The sequence below is a fragment of the Corapipo altera genome, unplaced genomic scaffold, assembly GCF_003945725.1.
Source record: "Corapipo altera isolate COAL_440 unplaced genomic scaffold, ASM394572v1 0, whole genome shotgun sequence".
NCBI classification, from domain to species: Eukaryota; Metazoa; Chordata; class Aves; order Passeriformes; family Pipridae; genus Corapipo; species Corapipo altera.
The window spans coordinates 85,128,822-85,149,141 of NW_020884872.1; the positions used below are offsets into that span (position 1 = coordinate 85,128,822).

The window sequence follows — 20,320 nt, forward strand, 5'->3', positions numbered from 1 at the left end:
ACAGCCAACAAACAGCCAACAAACAGCCAACAAACAGCCAACAAACAATAAAACCCAGCTCTTTCCTTTTTATTTCAAGCATCTTAAGACCATACTTGGCTTGTATTTGTTTGCAAGAAGTATAAAACAGTCAGTGTTCTCAATAGTGTATCCAGAGTCCACTGTAGAGTGAAGGACAATGGAAGGACACAGTCATCTCTACAGAGCAATCCCTTTCATACTAACATCTCTTTTGAGTGCATCTAGGCCTGTGCCTAAAAGTTAAAGTTCCTCATACATCACACATGCAGTATTTAATTTCTAGTAGTAGTTTGATAAATACCCGCAGTATTTCATTATAGACTGGATTAAAAGTTTTCTTTTTGACAGAAGTCTTCCGTTTGCCCAGCTTGTATTTTTCTGGAAGCAGGTAGGTCTTTACATACCTAAAATTTAGACAGGCTTGTTAGAAGAGAAAAAACTCACCCTCTCCAACTTCCTTTTCCAAAATACACAAGTATTTGCTTATAAAGTGAAATAAATCCACTTAGGTAACCATTATGTTGTTCAGCTTGTACATTTAAGAAATAGAACAACAGTGGTGATGTATAACATCACCACTTTCTTATAATACCCTTCTCCAAGGGAAAATCTGTTGAAATGTCTCCTCAACCCAAAAATACAGAATATATAACTATAGCAGGCCCAGACATATTTATAGGCTCTAATCCTACCATCTGAAAATTAGAATTTTTAAAGAGAATTTAATATTCTAAAAATTTTAAATTTCCCATATTAATATATATACCATTTTATAGTGGTAATTCTATATTCAATCAGAGTGAAAAAAATACACAAAGCGTGTATAGCTTCTTCATCTATTTATTGGGTTGTTTACTCTAACAGGTTAGAGAGATTGGATAACCCCATCAGTTTTCATTTTCACATTAAAAGAAAAACATCCATTAGAAAATAAATATATTCTTTGTACTTACGGGTCTGAGCGCTGTCGCTTAACATCTGCTACTGCCAAGTCTTTACACTGGCAAATAAAAATGTGGAGCTCGTTCAGCTGTTCTACATAATCAATAGCAAACTGAATGTTCCCCTTCACATCAACATTGCCAAAGTCTGCACTATAGATGCTCATTAGACTTCCGCTCACCTGCATCATACAAGAGGAGAAAAGTTTTCCAGGCATTGCATTTCACCAGATACTTCAAGATTAGCGTAGAAGTTATGCTCAGAATTCAGACAGTAAAGAAATTAACTGTGTCTCTTCGGATATAATAACAAAATGTAATGGACACCATTTTACAAGCTCCTCAGCCAGAAGATTAACAAAAGAGAGATATTTTGAAATCAAAGGTGTCAGACCAAGTTTTCTACAAAAAATTTGAATGCGTTTATTGCATTGAGATAGAAGAAATGAAATTAAAGGATGCTGTATATCTAGAGATCAGATCTGTGAAATATTACTTCTAAATCTCTTCAGCTGATCTTCCCTGCAGAAAGCAGAGCTTAAGAATTTAGGGCTTCCAAAAATACCAACAAAAAGACTAGTGGACAAAGTCTATATGGCTGAATTATGCACCTAAATATGTAGCTAAATAAAACACTGAAAATTAAACACTACATGTAGAGAAAGAGAAAGATGTATAATTTTTTTTTAATGTCAACATCATTCCCAAAAATTCTACTCTTCCTTACTGGAAGTCCACATAAACAAATGACTTTTGGTTAGCTAATTCACTGACTCAATTACATATCCAACATTCCAATAATGTCTTCTGCTTTCACTTGTTTCTCTCCCCTTTCTCCATTCCTAAATGTTTGTTCTACATAAATTTTTCCTCATTTTCAGCTAAAAATGTAAGCTCTTAGGATAAAATCCATCTCTCTGTTCAGAGTCCTGAACAGGCTTCAATATGTTACTAGAAAAAAAAAAATCTATTTAATTTTATTTTATTTGCTTCAGGCAATTTCATGCAAGCAATTACGTTATGTTCATATAACAGAGACAGAAAGAAAGAGACAGAAATGCCAAGGGAAGAAAGACAAGAGGAATGAGAAGAGCAATGAAATAATATTTAAGAGATTAGCAAAAGCAAAGTGCCATTAAAACAAGGCTTTGGTTTACATACAGAGGATAAGGAGGCCATGCCAGAAGAGCCGCTAAGATTGGTTAGAGAGCTGGGACTCTTCTTGATTCTGCCAAAGGAATAACTGCTTTCTGATGCTGTATCTGTCTCTCTCTCATCACTCTACAAAAACATCACAGAAAGAAAGTCTGTGTACTTTCTTTATAATCACAAAGAACACTGAAAAAATAAAACCAAACAAGCAGAATTTTAATGCAGATTGAGACTCAGTGGAAACCTGAATTTAAATTCCCTTGTAGTGTGACATGAATAATCTTTCTTGAATTAGGTCATACATTTAAAGTTGAAAGCAGATTTTTCTGATGAACAACATACACTGATAATTTTTTTTTATGCAGCAATGCAACTAGGTTCAAGGGTTTTTTTGTTTTAAATCTCAAAAGAAAATGAAATGAAAAATGCAATGAAAAAGTACAAAATAAGTGTATTGGGACAATTATATTCAACTTCTCTACATCACTTTCTTATGCATAAACTTATGGAAGTGATAGTGCTCAGATTTCTTACCAGTCCCTTTCTGGTACATAGCAAATGCTATCAGTTCAATGCCTGTATCTGGAGGGCAGCTGGCTGGAAGGTAACATGCACAGAACAGCACTGGGTACAGCAAATGGGTTTTGCAAAGTCTTTCTTATAAGAGGGCAAGCAGGACCCTGCTTTTCCATCAGGGAAATGCAGTTTTGGTTTCCTTGGTCATTATCAAGTTATATGCTTTCAACTCCATTCCATCTCAATGCTATCTCTGCACTAAAAAATTGATTTACTTCCCACATGTGTCTTGGCATCTTCCTACACAAGCAGTTATGGACAACATCATCTCTCTGTTGTATTCCACCCACAAACAATTTACATTCCCCTCTCCATGAAACACTTTTGAAATTATGTCATAGATCTTCTAATAAGACATGCAAGATTAGTAAACAACAATTTCTACACACATTAAGGAAATGATTATTTATATAAATAAATATACAACATATAAGCAGTTTGAATAAGTCTTTAAAAAAATCTGTTGATTGTAGCTTCTCTAGTTGTGTCTATACTCATAAGTAAAAGGAGGCCAGGATTGTTTCCCATTTCAGAGGTTAAAGGTAAGGACTGACTAATGTCCATCCTACTTAGCACAGGGCTTCCTGATGGATAAATTGATTTGGAGAGTGCTATTTGGAACTGTACAAAATAAATCCAGAGACTGAAGTTACTGTTAAGCCATGTGGATAATCAGTCCTGTTACATGGACTGTTTGAAAGACAGGAAAATCCTAAGTCCTTTTACAGGGGAGGGATAGATAGTGATTAGACACTTTAAACTAAGTGACTTCAATGGCTTTAAACTGAATGCCTTTAAACTAACTGACAGAAGGTGGGTTTAGGTTAGATAACAGGAAGAAATTCTTTACTCTGAGGGTGGTGAGGTACCAGCACATGTTGCCCAGAGAAGCTGTCTATGTCCCATCCCTGGGAGGGTTCAAGGCCAGGCTGGATGGGGCTTTGAGCAACCTGGTCTAGGGGAAGATGTCCCTGCCCATGGCAGGGGATTTGGTATTAGGTGATCTTTAAGGTACCTCCAAACCAGACTGTTCTGTGATTTTGTGATACAGAATCACAGACATCATAGACCAGACAGTTCAAGTTGCTTATCACTTTCAAACTTCAGTGTCATTTTAAGAGATTTGAATACAGCCTCAAGCTTGTTCCAAGGTCCACACTATGATGATAATAACAGCTAAAATCAGGAATGGCATATTGTTGGGAATTTCGCTTGCATGGAGTTAACAGACAGGTACCTGAAACTATGATATTTCAGAGATGGAGCTTACCTCTTCCTGTAGGAATGATGGTACCGACTTGCTAAGTCCTTTAAGTTTTTCAGGGTTGGAAAACAGCTTATCAGGCTGTGAAGGCACTGTGGAAACTGAAGAGCAGTAATTCAAAAGGCTTCAAACCATGTTTGTACTTCAGAACAGTGAGATTCCATAACAGGACATGGTTAGAAACAAACCACTTCAGATGAAATACATGCACATGCACAATCAGTTTAAAACTTGGATGCAAGGGGGCTTTTTCCTGCTAGGACTCAGAGGAGCTATCATTAGGAAGAATAATCTACTTTGACGTCTCCTATAACACTTGATAAAGAACTTTGGTAGAAGTTGCTTAACATGATATACAAGCCTGGGCGCTACAAGCAAATTCTGATCAAAAAGTAATAAGGCAAGCATTTTCAGTTTATCTTCTGGATTTTCTTCCTAGAACAAGAATAAGTGCATTCATGCACTAACCATGTCATCATCAATATTAGAATCAAGATAAGGTTCTTACAAGCCAAACTATGTTCTTTTATTTACTTAGTCTATTTAACAGCAAAAGGAACATTTGTGTAAATCAAGCAAATTTTAGAGCTGACCAAGGAAGTCTCAAGTATTCCTACTTAATTATAAGATGTATATCTCATGAATGATGCACTTTTTTGCAGCCCATCTCTACCACATTTGTATATCTCTACTGAAGTTCACTTCTGTGCTCTTTATACAAAGGACAACTGCACAAGCTAGCTTTGCAAAAATCCAGTTAGCAGTAAGCCCATGATTCTCAGAATTTTTCATGCTATAACCCCACTTACATGTAATGATAAACTAAAGCTGGACTGGATGCACACTGTGAAATGCACCAACACTGAGTATCATGGGACAGAGAATTACTTGGCAACAAACAGCCAGCTACAGGGGCACATATCTGTTGCATAAAATGAAACACTCCACATGATGGGATTGTTTGCAAGATGAGTGAAGCTTTTGCAAAGCTTTTGCTGTCGAAGCTCAGCTCATGCTCAACATACCAGTTATCATCAGTATGCAGTTAGATGCACGTCCAGATGTGTAACTTATTAGTTGTTAAATCAAAAAGTGTTTTTAACTTATTAGTTTAAGTATCAGTGGAGAAGTCTCCCCACTATCTGCTGGAAGAATCCTATTACTCACTTCCTGCTGCATTTTCAGTCCTCTCTGGATGCTGATCAGGTTTCGGACCTGCTCAGTGCAGTATTGACAGCAGTCATTCAGTAGCACAGTTTTGCAATGTTATAAACAGCATCAATATACTTTATATGTGGGAATTGTTTTACTTCCCCAGACCCCATAAACTTTGTGGGTTTTTATTCCTTCCAGTCATTTAGTAGTGGTTTAGATATTAGGTCTTTATGAGTATTAGGTGTTTCATTTTGATGCATCATGGAGCAAGTTGTAAGAGTAAATGCAGAACTAGGGACTTAGTGGTAGACTTGGCAATGCTGGATTTGCAGTTGGACTTTATGATCTTTAATCTAATTTTTTTTTCCAACCTAAACAATTCTATGGTTCTGTTTCTGTGTTTTGCATCTCTGTTCTCCTTGGAGGAGCTGGATCATAACAAAGGTAATATGAGTGTACAAGCTAAACAAAAATCAAGTTTTTCACTGTTCTAAATGAACAGCCTTTTCAAGAGATTCTGTCTGTACAGCTATCAATTTGGCTGTGTGTAATTTTTTCATAACTTCACTCTTAATAAATTTAACTCAAAAAAACCTACTCTTTTCAGATCAGTCTCTACACATTCACATTGAATGCAAAACAGGATTTCAGTAGGGGTCTTCATTTGAAAGCAGAGTGCAGAATGGTGCTTAAGTCTTGTTTCTTTGCTGAATGTTGTATGCATCCTAATGTGCTATGACTATACTCTTTATACTTTGGGCCAGTAACACGCAAAATGCTTTAAAGCATCTAAAACATGAAAAAAATGCAACTGTGCACTTTTAAAACTGTAGTGCTCCAATGCATTAAATAAAAAATTGTGTGTTATATTCCATCTTATTCAATGTTATTTGATGATTTTCAATTCTGTTCATTTAGACATGTTCTTGGAGCAGACTTTTTTTTTTTTCTGAGATTTTGAATTTCCAAAGGTATAAAGAAAAACTCAACAGTAAGGCATCTGTAATGCACTAATGAACTGATGATATCAGCACTAGCTGATCTAGCAGTTCATCCATTTCTTAAAATAATTCTACTTTACAGGACTGAGACAGGGATTTTAAGAGAGGTTCCTTTTCAACTGATGTATTCTGAAGAGTGTTTTGCACTAGCAAAAGTCATCTTGCATCTTATAATTCAACAAATGAACAGATAAATTCAATGTTTACTTAGGCCAAGTCTTTCAACTGAGTTAGTGTTCAAAGCTCCCTATGATTTCAGTAATTGTTCCATAGGCTGAAAGACTGAAGGCCAAAATAATACACTGATAAGTGGCACAGCTTCTACAAATATAGGAGGACATAAATACATTCCTTAAGAATAAACAACACAACAGAATTGTACAAAACCTTTTCAGTTATGCTGAGGTTAATAAAATCTAAAAGCATGATACAATTCTTGGTTTAAAAAAAACCATTCAGTAGCAAACAGAGGACATTGAAAAAGCAATAAATTTTCATGCAGACACAAAAGATATTTACCATCTTCAGCACTAAGAGCTAATTCTTCCTTTGGATTATTTATTTTTTCTTTGTCTGTGCAGGAAAAAATAACACATAGTTAGAAACTTCATTGTTAAAAGTAAAATGGATGGCAGTGGTAATCACAGAATTAAGAGGACAAAATCCACAAACAAACCAGCAAAGCCATTGGAATGGTTAAATTCAAGAGATGCATTTACTTCACACACTACTTCCAAGCCTACATCCAAAGCAGGGGTCTCGTGTTGACGTTTTCTACCAGCGTGCTGTTGCAACAGTGTTAGTGCAGACCTAAAACCTAGAAACTAGTTAGAAGCAAGCAATAGCATAAGCAGTATTAGAATAATAACTTGCTAACAATAGCCAACATCTTTCAAAAACTACGTCTCCACACTTCAATTTACTGATGTAAGTTCAGTCTATGTCTTCCCCATTAGACATGAGATAAGCATGAAAAGTCTCAGGGGCAGGGTGAAGGGAAACAGGAAAAATAATTCAAAAAAAGAAATCCTAGGAGGCTACTGAGGGAAGTCAGGAATTCATTTTAAGTATAATATTACCTCACATTTATTATCTCAAAGTGAGTTTGGTAGGACACACTCAGGTGAAACATTACTAAACTGAGTTTTTCGTGCTTTCACTGTCTACTAATTCAGTCCAAGCAAGAAGCCAGGAGGCAATGGCAGTTGTTGCTCATTACCAATTTGGGTAATTGCCAGTACATTCACTATTGAAAAACTATCCAAGAAACAGTTAATCACTATCAACATAGTGCATTTCTGGAAGATGTCTGCTTCACAGACCAGCGTTGTTTCAAACTTAACACAAATAACTGAAAATTAAATTGTATGAGAAAATAATATAGTTGCACAGTACAAGCTCTATACAGCTTATCGAGAAACAAAAACAAAGCCATGACTTGGCAAGGCTGTGTGGAAGACCAGCATTAACACATTTAAGCTAAACTGGGGGTCATGGGAGACACACACAAGCTTTGTGCTCACTTGAGGTGGCTGATGGAATGTCCTCTAGACTTTTGGAAGGCTTTTTCCTATCTGCACTCCTTTTCAAAGCCATCAAAACAGGGTTTAATTCTTCTTCAGAACCTGTTATGAGACAAAATATATGAACACTGCACACACAGAGATGCCACTTTAAGCAAGTCAATGAAGATCCAGGCATGAGTTTCTCATGAGAATCTATTTTGAATCTTAGCAAAGACAGTGAACATTCAATGAAAATACAAAATAAATTCAAAATTAGATAAATATCTACTTTGAAGTGTCCATTTTTACTCTCTAAATATCCTCAGTCATCAGCAGAGACCTGTTGCTTGATTTCTCCTGTGTAGATATCTTTCTTTACTGACTATTAATGGGGTTCGCAATTATAGCACTTAATTATTTAAAAATAAGATAGACTGTAGCCATTTTGTAACCATCTTGTTAGGAATAGGCACCCAAAAAAAAAGTTAATAGTTTTAGTTTTCTCCCCTCGGTGCAAATTTTTCTGTTATATTCTCTCCCCAGTGAAAGTAATTTTGTTTCAATACTTGACTAACAACACACACACAAGAAAACCCCAGCTGTGGATGTATTTGGGTCTCTGAAATTATGCAATCTTCTCCAAAGGCTGAATCAAGACAGGCTTAGCTCCTTCAGAAACATTTAAGACTCTCTCTCCTCCCTATCTCACTTTCCTCCCCCTCCACCAACCAATCACACCTTGCAGTGTTCGGTCTGTAATTACAGGTGACAACAAATTATGTTTGATTTTTTCTTATTTGTTTCAGTTTTCGCTGACTTCCTTTGGAATCTCACTTTCAAAACAGGCTCAAGTGTAAGTTGTCAGGCCCTGGAAACGTCACATATTTCTCAGATTCTCCAGTTGAAGAAAACATTCCCAGTCTCTCAGTATGAGACTAAAAAGGTTAAATTATCTCCTCTATCTTCAGCTCTTTGATGACTATCACACACTAAACATTGACTAGAGCTGCCATTCAACCAAATAAATGTGAATCCTAGTAAACACATCTCTTCCTTTATATGTTCACTTTCCAGTGCAACAGGCAGCAATGCTAAACAAAATAGCATTGGTATTATCCTTATATCCAGCCATTCCACTGATGAGCATTTATCTTTGAACACTAGCTGGTCAAACTAAAGAATGTACTCAAACAGTCACTGATATTTTTTTTCTCTTTTAATCCAGATTATTTAAAGGAATTAATAGATTGGGTGTTACAAATTAACAAATTGGAAGGTGATGTCATGGGGGAGGAAGAAAAGAGTAAATCACGAAGACTGAATTGATTCACGCTGCTAAACTCCCTTTACCAAAAAGGCTTACCCAAATGTAGTATGTGTCTATCAAACACTTTCCAATTACAGAATTTACTTAATTCTTCCCATCCTTCCCAAACAAATACCCTCAGCATTCAATTAAGAAATAAGTATCACACAGACTTTCTGCTAAAGTATTTCAAGTTGGCTATCAAAAAAATATTGTATCCATGTTTAACAACTCAGCACCATGAATTTTAGAAATCAAACAGCTCACGAGTTGAACTTCTGGTTCCAGAGTGGGAATCAGAGTTTTCATCTGAAAGCTTGGATCCCAAATTTAAATTGTCCCCTTCCTCTTCATCATTATCCTCATGCTGAGACATTAGGCAGAGCAGAGCTTCTTTTGGCTGGGGGGAGTTGCTATCATTCTTAAGTGGTGTGCTTGCTCTTCTGAAATTCAACAGTACTTGACATTCTGAATTCTGTTCAGAGGCCTCTAAGGATGTGTTTTCGTCTCTCCTTCCTTTTTCGTTTATCTGAAATGGCTTGATTGCAATCATATTTGTTTTGCCTTCCAAGGGAGTAAGATCAACTGGAACCATGTTTCTTTCTTCTATTTTATTAATAATTTCATTTCTCTTAAGATCAAAAGCTTCAACTTCACTTCCTGTAAGATCATTTACTGAAGCTTTGACATTTTGTTCTAGAGCTTCCCCTTTGACAGTTAACTTTATTTGTGTATGATAGGTACTTAGAACATTATATGGCTGTGACATAGTTGTGAATAGAGTCTCTTTTTCTGAGGGAAATGCAGGATCTCCAAACTTTTCTTGCTTATGTAACTCTTTGGATATTGGACATGAAACTGTAGATGCTTTTTGAACAAGTTTTGCTAAAGAACAACTGAATTCACTGAATTTTGCAATATTTGAAACAGAAGTTTTTTCTACTGTTTCTTGTATTTCTTGAGGATGATCTCTCTCTTGTTGATGTGGAACATGCATACTTAGACTAGTCTGTATTTTACCTTGCATTTTCTTATCCATATTTTCTGGCACAGAAGCTGGTGTTTCAGAGACCTCTTTTGGTAGCTTCTGGAAAGTAACATCAGACACTCTATATTCAGCCTTGGACAGTGCAGATTTTTCTGTGATCTCACCCCTTTCCTGCAGCACCTCTTCATCATCCTTGTAGGTCATACCCTTAGCTTCCACCTCAGCAGTTCTCTGTACTATGCTGTTAGCAAGTTTTGCTTTAGGAGGTGGTGTTTCAGAGGCCTCCTTCAGCAGCTTCTCTAAAGCAATATTCAAGCCACTGTTCTTAGATGGGGCAGTAGACTTTTCTACCATCTCACTGATTTCCTGCAGCACCTCTCCATCATGCTCATAGGCTGCGCTCTTAGCTTCCACCTCAGCAGTTCTCTGTACTATGCTGTCAGCATGTTTTACTTTAGGAGGTGGTGTTCCAGAGGCCTCCTTCAGCAGCTTCTCTAAAGCAAGATTCAAGCCACTGTCCTTGGATGGGGCAACAGACTTTTCTACTATCTCATTGATTTCCTGCAACACCTCTCCATCATGCTCATAAGTCATACCTTTAACTTGCACCTCAGAAGTTCTCTGTTCTCTGCTGTCAGCACGTTTTGGTTTAGGAGGCGGTGCTTCAGAGGCCTCCTTCACCAGCTTCTGTAAGACAGAACTCAAGCCACTGCTCTTGGATGGGGCAACAGACTTTTCTATGGTCTCAGTGATTTCCTGTGGCACCTCTCTATCATGGTCATATATTGTGCTTTTAACTTCCACCTCAGCAGTCCTCCACATTGTGCTGTCAGTGTGTTTTGGTTTATGAAGTGATGTTTCTGCAGCTTCCTTCAGCAGCTTCTGTAAGACAGAACTCAAGCCACTGACCTTGGATGGGGCAACAGACTTCTCTATTGTCTCATGGACCTCTTCAGGCTGACCAGTAACTTCTTGGCATGTTGATTCTATGCTGTAATTAGTTTCTGATATGCTATTCATGTCATTGTATGTTTTCATTCCCACCCCTCTATATTCAGGAGGTTGAGAAACAAAGGTTTCTCTGAGCAGGTTCTGCAAACCAGAGCTCTCAAGAGTATCATCCTTGTCTGCTGCCTGATGCTGTAAATGCAAAGGTTCAAATTCCCTAAATAGTTTTCTGAGGCTTTTTTTGTTCTCATGCTTGTCTGTTGATGGCATATTCACTTTTCCTGTATTTTTGCCCATTTCTTCTTCTTGATCAGCAGGAGAAGTATCATGGATCTCTTCTACTGTTGTCTCAAAGACCTTGCACTGATTTGAGTGAAAAGTTGTCCCTTTCAAAACATTTTCTTTTACGTTTAAGCTACATGACATCTCAGATGCTTCCTTTTCTAGCTTCTTTAGAACTGATTTAAATACATCAAGCTCACCTTTAGGTTGAACAACTTTCTCCACAGTCTCTGCAACTTCCTCCTTAGGGAGACTGATATCCAATGGACTAGTCTTGTTCTCCACTTTTTCTGTAGGTAAATATTGCCTATCACCTGCTACTGTCTCCTTCAAAGCATTTTTATCACCAGGTGACTGGAGCAACTGCAAGGAAACATGATGATATTTTGATGAAACAATGCTTTTTCCTATACATTCTTTAACTGCTTGCTCCGGAAGACTCATCTTTTCCTGGGATTTTGAGATAACTGGTTTTCTGTTCAGCTGGACAGAGTCTGTATTTTGTGTGTGTGTCACATTCAGACCTTCCAGGGTAGGAGATCCTAGAGACTTTTTGCGTACCAGAGAATCTTGTCTCTGTGGTTTTTCTCTCTCAGATGTTTGGGTTTGTTGTTGAATTAACTCTTGTTTGCTCACATTATCTCTACCTTTGTCTTCCTTTGACTTACTTTCATAGATTATTGAACTATTATTATTTGGCAAAGAAACATCTTCCCTGTCAATTCTGCTCTGGAATTTAACTCCAGTATCCCAGAAGTTTCTCAAACTCTGAAACCGTGAAGGATCTGAAATTTGATTCTTGGACTTTTCATCCATTTTTTCTTTTAAAGAAAAAACTTGAAAGCTGGGCTTCTGTTGGGAACAAGCAGCAACTTTTCCTTTAAGTGTTTCTTTCTCATCTTTGCTTTTTGGGGAGGCTGAAGTGACACCAGCTCTGGATTGCAAGTTACTGGCTTTTGGCAATTCTGTATATTCATGGACCTCATCAAATGGAAGTGTTCCTTTCGGCTTTTTAACTGCGTGGCGTGGTCTAAACTCCAAAGAGTGTTGATGTTTGTTTCTTGAATCTTGGCTCATATAACTCAATTGAGGACTTAATGTATTCTTGCTCAGATCGTGCAATCTATTAGGTGAGTATACTGCAGTTGGTTCTATTTTGTCACTTTCTCCAAGACCTTTCAATGCACGGCCACCTGATGCGCTAGTATTGATACTAACTTCTTTCTCTCCATGATTGGGTATAGTTTTATCCCTTTCCCAGAATGCTCTGATCTCCCTTATTCTTCTTTTTTCTTGTATTGCCTTCTCTGATTCATATTTCTGAGGTTGTAGTTTGTGTTCTTGATGTTCCAAGAGATTTGATTTTTGATTTTGTTGTTTGATTTCTTGACCATGTTCTTTTTCTTCAGCTCCCGTACAATCAAATTCAGTTAGCAATTTGTCATTTTGCTCCTTATTCACTTCCCCTTTCTTAGGCTTCACACTCTCCTTTATCAGCTGTGCATCTTCTGAAGTAAATGATGTAGATGAAACACTGTTCTGTTGTTTAATCTTTCCAAATGGTAACTCTTCTGTAACTCCTGTTTTTCCATGCATGCTAGGCCCACTATGTTCTGTAGGAAGAACTGCTGTTCTGGTTGAAAAGTCCACTTCCTCTTTGGACTCCCTGCCTTGGGATCTAGTTGATGCATGTTCCCCATCTTCAGTATCAGAACTTCGTTTAAACCAGTCTAAAACTTTTGATACAGATTCATCAGCCACTTTCACGAGTTCATCAGCATGTTTGTCAGGCTTGAAAGTAGTTTTAGCATCTCTCTTCTCAACAAGATCAGGCTTACCTTGTTGAAGACTTGTAGAACTGGTATTTGACACCTCACGTGCTTCTGTCTTAACAGAAAGTTGATGTTCATCTATAATGTAAACAAACTTATCAGAGTTATGAATTAGCCACCTGACTCTAAAAATATTTGGTCTATTTAGAAAATTCTCAGAATTTTTTTTTAACTGTTAGTGAAGCAAAGATTTCTCTGTCTTTGTGTTTTTGGAAAGAACCATACTATGGGCAATAGAGAGGAAAAAATTCCTGCAGTGATATATCCTACTGGAATCATTGCTTTTGAGGGTGTGAGCAGATAAAATGACTTAATCCCACTCTAGAGGAAATGCCTACATTGAACAGGTGCTGGGCATCAGACACACACAGAATACAACAACCCAGCATATTTGTGTTTAGTCCTATGAGCAAATCCCCAAGTCACAACTGAATTACTCCCAAGGACAACTGACAGCAATATACTAAAATTTTCAGTTCCTGTGCAGACAGATCTACCAAGCCTTATAAAAGCAATTTCATCCAAATGTCATCGCTTCATCATTCACAATAAAGGTGCTTATAAAGGCTCTGATGACATTACCAATAGAAGAACCTTAAAAAAATATTAATTATGTTACAGCATAAAAATACAAAAAGGTGATTTAGGATTTAATTCTGCAGTACTTAGCACATTCCTACTACTTCTGTTTCCTAGCTGTTGTTAGGTATAAGTGACCCAAAGAGTAATGAACATGTGCTATATGCTATTGCATTCCATTCTTCAGTTCTATTAGTCTCTTACCAGTAAAGTTTTTGTGTGAATTTGATTCATGGCTCAAGATCTGGTTGGATTTATTTTCACGTGCCTCGTCAACACTCAGTTCATTATTGCTATTTGGCAGCATATTGCTGGAAGTCTTCTGTGGAGTTTCAAGTTTCTTAGGAAGAACTGTCTTTGTCGGCAAGCTTTCATTCCCCGGGAAGACTGACCTATTACTAGTGTCACAAGGACCAGATGCAGATGTATCTTCTTGTAAACCGTCTATCGTTTTCATTTGTAAAGCTGATGAATAGGTTTCTGAAGGCTCCACAGCAGAAATTTGCTTATCCCCAAATGAATCTGATGGGATAGCGTAATTTCCACTAATCTTTTTTTTGTTCAATTCTAACAAATCAAACTCTCCTCTTTCTTTACCATAGTGTAGCTGTGGGCTTTGCAGAAGCCTTTCTTTACTTGTGCTAGATGAAAACCTCACTTGTTTTAGTTTTTCCATTGAAATTTGTGTGCAGTCTTCTGCTTTGTCCACAAGAGAGTTCTTCTCAGAATCTCCTTCAAAAATAGTTGCAGTAGAAAGACCATTCTTCTTCTGAACGTCTAACATATGACTAACACGAACTTCTGAGTCAGTGGAACTTGAACTTGAACTGCGCTTTAGAATGCCCCTGGGAGGTGTACCAGCGCCATTAATCCTCTCAGACTGTTTGGTTGGTTTTGGAACAAAGTCTTCTGTTTGTGATACAGAATCTGTTGCTTTGTGAATTAATTTTCTAGCTTTTGGGACAGGACGCTTAACTAATCCCTTTTGTGATTCATCAGTAAGTTCTACAGGAGGCTTCTTATGTTTCTTTGTTTCATCATTTTGTAAGTTTGATTTAGGTGAGCTCTCTTCTGAGAATGAGAAAATTTCTGTAAGACATATATAAAGAAGAAATCGTGAGTTTACACAACATTCGTCTACATAAACAGAAAGATATGACAGTGCAGGTCTGGGATGCAGTAATTATACTGGTTTATTAGAAGCAACTGCAGTAAAAACACAGGCAGAAATTTAATATACATGTTAAATCTATTTTTCATTTTGATTTGTATGTAATAGAAACTTTTAGCAAATTTAAATCCTACAGTTATTTCTTATTCTAGAAATTTTAACCATTTGGTGATTCCAAAGACAGAGAGCACCCCAAATTTATCATCAGCAATATTCCTGCAAGGCACAAAGTTTGCAGGAAAGAGCAGCTTTTGAATATGCATACACATCTTCAGGGTCAGAACATAAACAACAATCTACAAAAATGGAAACAGGCTATTTCTACAGTCACATGGAACAAGGTAAAATGCAGAAATAATCTCCTGGCAGGGAGATGAAGGGCTTTTTATTACTACTGTGCAAGTCTTCCTTTTTCCTGTTTGCAAGCTTCGCAACAAAGACAGGAGAGTAATTTCCACACATGACTCTAAATTACAACTTCAAATGACTGTATTGTGATAAATCATCACTCATCAACTTGCTTGCAGACAATACTGCTGGAAAGGGAGGATTTGAAATTAAAATTAAGAAATCAAATAAAAACTTAAAAATCAAAGAGAGCTAGGCTGCTTCTGTTGAGCTAATAGCAATGACTAGAACGTCATAAAGGGAGCTATGCCAAATTCAAAGAAATTTTGCTGTCCTCTTAACAGCAATTCTGAAGAAACAGCCCTCTGAGATGACGTTCTCAGTACTGACTGGAACTGTGAATAAAAGAAAGGAAGCAAAACATATTTATTCATGTAAACAGCCATTTCCTGAGTATATTCAGATGTTTTAGATGAAGTTTGAAATAAACTAGTTGATAACTCCAAGAAGTTAAAGGCAAAACAGGTTTTGATAGTTTTCAAAAAGAAGCAACAAAAGTAAAAATAATTTCCATATAAACCACAAGAAATTCACAGTCATATGCTAAATCAGCATATTTACCCTTCTCTGATAGCTGAGGTGCAATGGTTGGTCTGTTTTCTGATTCCCCAAGGTTCATGTCATCACCTGATACAGTGGAATTAAATGGATTTCTTCTTTGCTAAAAACGGAATGAACACCATAATTGTAGTCAAATTGTTATATCAGTACAGCCTTCACAAAACAAACACAAGTGCAGTGATTTCCTCTGCCTCACTCACCTGTCTGAAAGCATACCTCTTGATTTGAATACATGACAAAAACCCTAAACAATATGAATCAAGAACTATCAGAAATGCCAGTGATAGCCTCAATTTGTTCTTTCTGAAGTCACCAACAACAGAGATAAGCTACCACTCAAAGACACTTGAAAATCCCAAGTTGTTGCAAGTTAAATAATTTTATCTCTAGTTCTGTGATATTGGAACACAGCAGGACAATCCCTTTTAGTAGCTGAAGAGGCTGGAAACCAGGTCAAGAACACCAACTACAGATTTAACAGCACTTCAGTGCTGAACTTTTAGTGTCTTTCATTATCTCCCTCCAAAACAAAAAAAATACTCCTTTTTTCAAAGTTATTATCTTTCTTCTTCAGATCTTTAATTATCTTTACCACTGAAGCAAATAACCACACAAAATGTAGAAGATAACTTCTGCCATATTCAATATCAGTCATACCCTTACTGATGAGACTGCTGCCTTCATAGGCCTTTCCTCTGGGTAGTCTAACATGGAGGTTATTGGTTTAGAACTGCAAAGGAAAAGTATATAACAATTTCAGAAAACAGACATTGCTTTAGGTCTTTATGAAAAAACAAAACAAAGATTCATTTATACATAGCCAAACACAACTTCTCGGCATCTGAAGTTTTCTATTTAGCCTCTTGTCATCAGGTTTAGAAGTAAAACTTCTGCTTTCTATAGCAAAGGGGATATTCTTGCTATTTTGTTTCCTTGCAAAAATTTATTTTCTTATTAGAGAATTCAATCCAACTTCTACATGGCACGACAGAAAACATGGGGTTTTATATGTTTAGATGTTTGAGCAAGATTTATGTCAATATAGCTACTCTTCAAACAATAACACTGCTACCATCTCTATCCTTGGCCCACATTTGTCCTTCTAGGACTGAAATCAAAGAGGAGGAAAGTGCCAAAATGTGATTTAAAAAAAAGTTTTGCAAAGTGTCCAGATCAGGAAAAAACAGAGGAATCCCATCACCATTATAGCAAAGATGTAACATGGCACAGATGACAACACATTCACTCAGCTTATAAGACATTCTTTCAATTAAGATCTATAAATTTTATAGTTTGATAGCACAAGTGAAGTTATTACTTGTGATAGTAAGTATAGTTCAGACATAGCAAAATTAAAACAGCTAGAAGAGACATTATACCAAGAATTATTTCATCTATTTGCAGAATGATGCAAGGTTTTTTTCCAATCAGATTTTTACTATCTGAGTTTATCTAAACATTTCAGATATGAAAAATCGTTTGGTTTTTGAACATGAAAGTTAGGTGTGGATTTAAATATGGTCTTCATGTAACAACTACATTCAGTATCTTAATTTTATGTAGAAAATGTTGACATTAACCAACATACATGCTTATGATTTTGCGGATGGGGAACTGTGCGAGGCAGGAAAGGTTTGTATTCTCCAGATAGGAAATATAACCTCAGACTGGGAAGGAAAGCAACTCCCTTGGTTTTTCAAATATAGATGTATGAAGAGATTCCAATACTGAATATTTCTTTGGTCAATGATCTTTCTTATGGGTGAAAAGACTTTCAGGTGGGAAGTAGCAGAACCACAAGGTATCTCAGGACAAGAATCATCATCCTGCTCTCATCAAGTTCCAGGTTCTCCTCCTTGCGTGAATAAAGATCTCTCCAGTCAGGTAACTGGTAACAGTCTGCCCTCCTGAGAGGAGAACAACTTTCCCATCTTCTCCAGGGTGAAGTACAGTTAACTTCAAAGTTTAGGGGGGGAAAAAAACCAACCTCTAGCAGCCACCCTTGAAAGGCTAGCAGCCTCTGGACTGCTAAGTGTGTCTAAGAAGTGACAGAACTTCCATTTCACAAAAGGAAAACCATCATTATGGGGAAGATAATATGATAGTATTGAGCCATGTGAACACAAGGGTAGCAAAAAAATACGAGTTGTAATTGGAACTACAAACTTCTTTATCTCTTCCTTGGTCTTTTTGTTCAATACTGCCTTTAAGAAATATATCACCATGCACTGAGACTTAAGGTATGAGCTGATCTTGTAATGGAAACTATCTTGGGTGAAAAATAAACTCTTCTTACTTTTCAACAGTAACTACAGCAGCCTCTGATAGGCACACACCTGATTAGTAACAGATTACTATTGTTCTTTTTATTCTTTGCTGATGCTAAATAAAAAAAATCTAGTTCTTAAAGAGCTAAATGTTACAACTTCTAATTCCTTTTAAAGAATATCATTCCACATTACTGTTTTTAACCTTAGTTTTAAATAGTTTTTTCTAAGTCTGAAAATATATATATATAAAGAAACTACAGAAACTGGAGTTTGTGTTCTTGCTTTTATAAAGCACTTGAGCTTATGTTTTTGTTTTTAAGAGCACCTGTGTGCTCCCACACTTTGTATCTGATCTGCACTATCTACAACCAAACAGAACAAACATGATCTTAATTTTTAAGGTCTAGGTCATGAATACTTCAACCGTTCACTCATTTTAAACAAGGAAAACACTGTTATGCACCCTGGGCTGCAAGAAACCAGTAAAACGTTCTTCAATGCAGTTTTTCCAGATGAGGAGATAACTTTTGTTTCATTGAACACACACAGTCCCACAATCTTTAATGCAATACTACTTCAAGCTTACCGTAAAATAACTAAAGAGTTGTTAACTTGGTGTTACATACTGAAAAAATGACATCCAGTCTAAGATTCACAACAAAGGGTCTGAAAATCAGTTTACCCACAACCCATACAGATGAGAAAACTGAACAAACAGTTCCAAGATATGCTGCATTCACAAGGCTAATCTAAGAGTGTATGAGGGCAAACTGATAAATACACACAGATTAAAAAAATTCCACACTTCAATTCAGCAAAACAAAGCACCAAGAACCACAATGAAGGCCCAAACCCCACAGAGATTGGAGAGCAACGACCCCACACAGATTGGAGAGCAACCAAGAGGCAACAAGGCAAAGGCAAGAGCGAAGCTGCAGAAAGGGGTTGCAGATTTGCAGGCATTGTAAATACATAGATTTTAAAAATTAGGGCTTTTTTGCAAGTTTTCACCTTGCAGAATTCTAGGACCCACAATTGTCACCTGTTCAGCATAGGCTAAGAATACTTTCTAGATTAGGGAAGAAAACAACAACTGAATCTTAATTTGAAAGATAACCCCCATTTTTTGAGATTCAGTATATAGACAGATGGCATCACTCAACAGAGGCAATATTCACAGTCTGAATCACCCTTTGAAAATTCATTCTGTTCGAGGTTACACCTTCAAAGATACTTCACATACCTGCCTTGTAAAGGTTCTGGTATGCAAGAAAATTATCACAGTGATATAACACTCAAGAAAGAAATAACTCATAGGAATAACTCATATTCATTATGGAATTCAGGTATTTGGGGTGTGGGGATAAAGATCACTATGCTGATTTTAAGAATATAGTTTTGGTCTGATTTCTGTTCCACCTAGTATAGAAGCACCCTAATTCAACAGCAGTTGAGCTGGCCCCAGGGCTGGATTTCATCCTTAGCAATCTACAAACAGGCCTACCAGAGCTGAACTTTCTTTGCACTCAGTAAGAATTGTTTTGATTTAAGAACAGGATCCAGAACAAAAGTAGTCTGAGTAATTTGTTATCATATAACTTTTGGCCCCAGTCATCAGGTTAGAAGCTGTGTAGTTTAATGCAAAGACTGGAAGCCAGTCCTGGCCCAAAACACACTCTTAGGAGAAAAAGGTAAGAAAAGAAAAAAAAACCCAAACCCCAAAATTCCCACAACCTTATCCTTAAAGTAGCACTTTAAAATATTTTAAAAGTCCAACTACTTGAACCACAGGTAGGTTTTGGACACCAGAGTCTGTGAACTCCCTTTATTCAATCCCGAGCTCCAGAATGATACTACGTTTGATCCTCTTAGTTCTAACTATGTTCAGACTATTGCATTGTAAGCCAATTAATTCCTTGTGGCTCCGCTATCTTTACAGCCAAATTACATGTTTGTAGACTTTTCCTTCCCGCTCCAACTGCTGAAGTTATTGTTTTCCCACTTTTGTCTTTTCCCTTAATTCCTGCTGGCGTTAGAGACAGACTCACAGCCATGACAGATCAGTTTCTTTCCAAGTCCAGTATCAAGAAAACAGAAAGGAAGAGTATTTTTAAAATGTATGGTGCCTCCTGCAATTTCTCACATGCAATGTTGTGTAGACTAACCTCAGCCATAGTGAATTAAGGCCACACTGAAATCACTAGCAATGAATTGCACAGTCGTGCCACATTCACTTGCTTCAGCTTTTGACATTTTAGAAGCAAATGATCCAAGGCATCTAATCAAGTATTTATGCAAAGTAAATGTAAGTAAGCATCCAGCCTGCAAATGATAGACCACTTCCAAGGTCCACTTCCAAT

General features: G+C 36.9%; 1 protein-coding gene across 9 annotated transcripts in view; it reads right to left on the minus strand.

The window, feature by feature from the left end:
- SYTL2 (synaptotagmin like 2) overlaps positions 1 to 20,320 on the minus strand; it is a 52,888-nt gene that overhangs the window by 4,465 nt on the left and 28,103 nt on the right. For 5 of the 9 annotated variants that reach the window (XM_027661274.1, XM_027661364.1, XM_027661519.1 and 2 more), the window contains 11 exons: positions 16,348 to 16,420; positions 15,691 to 15,790; positions 13,755 to 14,639; positions 9,189 to 13,049; positions 7,634 to 7,735; positions 6,630 to 6,683; positions 5,122 to 5,169; positions 3,961 to 4,055; positions 2,124 to 2,243; positions 975 to 1,144; positions 323 to 425 (listed from right to left, as the gene is read on the minus strand). In XM_027661274.1, coding sequence (XP_027517075.1) covers positions 323 to 425; positions 975 to 1,144; positions 2,124 to 2,243; positions 3,961 to 4,055; positions 5,122 to 5,169; positions 6,630 to 6,683; positions 7,634 to 7,735; positions 9,189 to 13,049; positions 13,755 to 14,639; positions 15,691 to 15,790; positions 16,348 to 16,420 — 5,611 coding nt within the window. The remainder of the gene's footprint in view (positions 1 to 322; positions 426 to 974; positions 1,145 to 2,123; positions 2,244 to 3,960; positions 4,056 to 5,121; positions 5,170 to 6,629; positions 6,684 to 7,633; positions 7,736 to 9,188; positions 13,050 to 13,754; positions 14,640 to 15,690; positions 15,791 to 16,347; positions 16,421 to 20,320) is intronic. The other 4 variants (XM_027661864.1, XM_027661448.1, XM_027661781.1 and 1 more) reach the window with 4 other exon arrangements.